Genomic DNA, 2,013 nt, shown 5'->3' with positions numbered 1-2,013 from the left:
CCAGCCGATATAACTCATCAAACTCAGATTTAAATTCTATACAGCGTGGTCCAGGTAAAACAGAGAACCAGCTAGATATCTTGGGAAGAATATCCCAAATGGAAATGACATGCTTAGTGCCCGGTAATTCACTTCTTATTGCATCTCTAAGCTCAGGATCGAGATCAGTTAGAATTGTTTGTGGGAATCTCCCTCTCATGAAACGAACAAAAGTCTGTATGAAAGAAGTAAAAATCATTGTAAGTGGACAGATACAAAGACACAGCTAATCTAAAATCGGTAAAGTGGGTGTATTCGATAGCAAACCTGTAAAGCCCACGAGAAGGAACGACGTGTTTCATCTTGCAAAAGAACGCAAGCAAAGAAAATGGTCCTTCCATGGTTGTCAATGCCAAGCCATGCTCCAAAAAGCACGCCATATGTGATTGACTGATATGAAGTGTCAAAATAAACTGCATCACCAAACATAGTGTATGCATGGACTGAATCACCGTATGACCATGCAATGTGTTCAACCTTATCATTCTCGTCAACTGTAAAATCATAAACAAAATCTTCGTCCGCTTCTTTTGTCCCTTTGCATGCCTCAAGAAGTTCCAATGTATCGTTCTCCCGTTTTTCAGTGAGCAAAGCATCATTTTCTTGGACAACTTTCTTACGGTTTTGAACAAAATTTCTAACGTCCCTCTCTAAAAAGGGTAACTGTCCACCTTGAATCCCCTTTTCCAACTCCAACACCTTCACTATGTGGTGTATGGGGAACCCAGCTTTAGAAAGTAATAGTATCCGCTCTTGATCAGCCTCATGAATTTTACGATAAGCAGGAAGCAGTCGCACTTGGTCATCTTCCAAAAGTTCATGGTTATGGACATTACTGAATTGCACAACAAACCATTGAGAAACTCCATCAACGACCTCCTTGGACAAATACATTTTTGCATCGCATCCACAGCGGACTGACTTCCTATCCCTGTGGTGTTCCCCTGTAGGCTTCTTCTTCATGGGTGCAAACCCGGAACGATAACAAACAAAGTCACGCTTATAAATACCCAATTGTGGGCTAAGTCGAGAGCGCTCTTTCCTAATTGAGAAACCGTTTTTCCTAGCGAAATTGCCATAATACTCAAACGCATCATCGTCACTCTTAAACACCATTCCAACATAGGGGGAAACCATAGCTTCCGATGTTGTACTATCATTCTTAACCAATTGGGATGCTATGGATGATGCCTCTTCAGAGTCTCCCTCATATGTCACATAGCATTTCCAATCCCCACAGGGGCATTGCTGCCGCCTAATCCATATGTTTTTCAATGGGATAGAAGTCATTAATTACACTTCAAAATCAACACCCAGTCTCCTACTCCAAGACTCAACCTTTAGCTACTCTAAAAATCCTTTGAGTGACCCAGAAAGCTAGCTCGCATCGCAGTATAACCACAAACCCTTTAACAAAATAAAAAATTGAAAGAAATCAGAAATGGGCTCTTCTAATTGTTAGGATATACACTCTAACAACATATGCAACCAAATGGTACAGACACGGAAAAGGGGTTTAACACAACAGATTGGAGAAAGAAAATCAGACCCAGAAAACTAAAAAGGTAACAATTTTGAGAAATATATCGAATGGAATAAAAGAGCAAGGACGGAAGGGGATGATGAAGAATCACGTACCCAGTGAAAGAATGACTACGAGAGAGGGAGGCTTTGCCAAAAGCCTTGTTCCGTCTTCAGCTTCCTCCACACAGCTGAGTGTCCCTGTTCCTTTCTCCTTTTTTCCAGCTGCTATGACAGAGCATTTCACAAGTAATGAGAGCAAATTAAATGGGTCGGGCCTCTTGACTAGTCTGAACTGGATCCGATGTCTTACCCAGCCCTTGTATTATCTAATGACTGTTTCCGTAAAAATGACAAAGGTACGTATCAAACAATACCCTCGTACCTTTGTAAGACGAAATTAAGCGCTTGAAAGAGAATAGTTGAAACAACCTTCACACATATACTTTTGGC

The 2,013-nt window shown here is 41.1% G+C and overlaps 1 protein-coding gene across 1 annotated transcript in view; it reads right to left on the bottom strand.

Annotated features, from left to right (window-relative positions):
* Positions 1-1,785, bottom strand: part of LOC137726846 (putative protein FAR1-RELATED SEQUENCE 10) — a 3,066-nt gene extending 1,281 nt beyond the window's left edge. Inside the window, exons 1-3 of the mRNA XM_068465803.1 lie at positions 1,678-1,785; positions 307-1,446; positions 1-214 (exon numbers count right to left, since the gene is read on the bottom strand). The exon at positions 1-214 is cut by the window's left edge and continues 230 nt beyond it. Of these exons, the coding sequence (XP_068321904.1) occupies positions 1-214; positions 307-1,329 (1,237 nt within the window). The 5' untranslated portion in view covers positions 1,330-1,446; positions 1,678-1,785. The remainder of the gene's footprint in view (positions 215-306; positions 1,447-1,677) is intronic.
* Between the last annotated feature and the right edge of the window lie 228 nt (positions 1,786-2,013).

Source organism: Pyrus communis, chromosome 2 (assembly GCF_963583255.1).
Source record: "Pyrus communis chromosome 2, drPyrComm1.1, whole genome shotgun sequence".
NCBI lineage: Eukaryota > Viridiplantae > Streptophyta > Magnoliopsida > Rosales > Rosaceae > Pyrus > Pyrus communis.
Note: the sequence above shows the minus strand (reverse complement) of the source record. Positions and strands in the feature narration are given on the sequence as shown.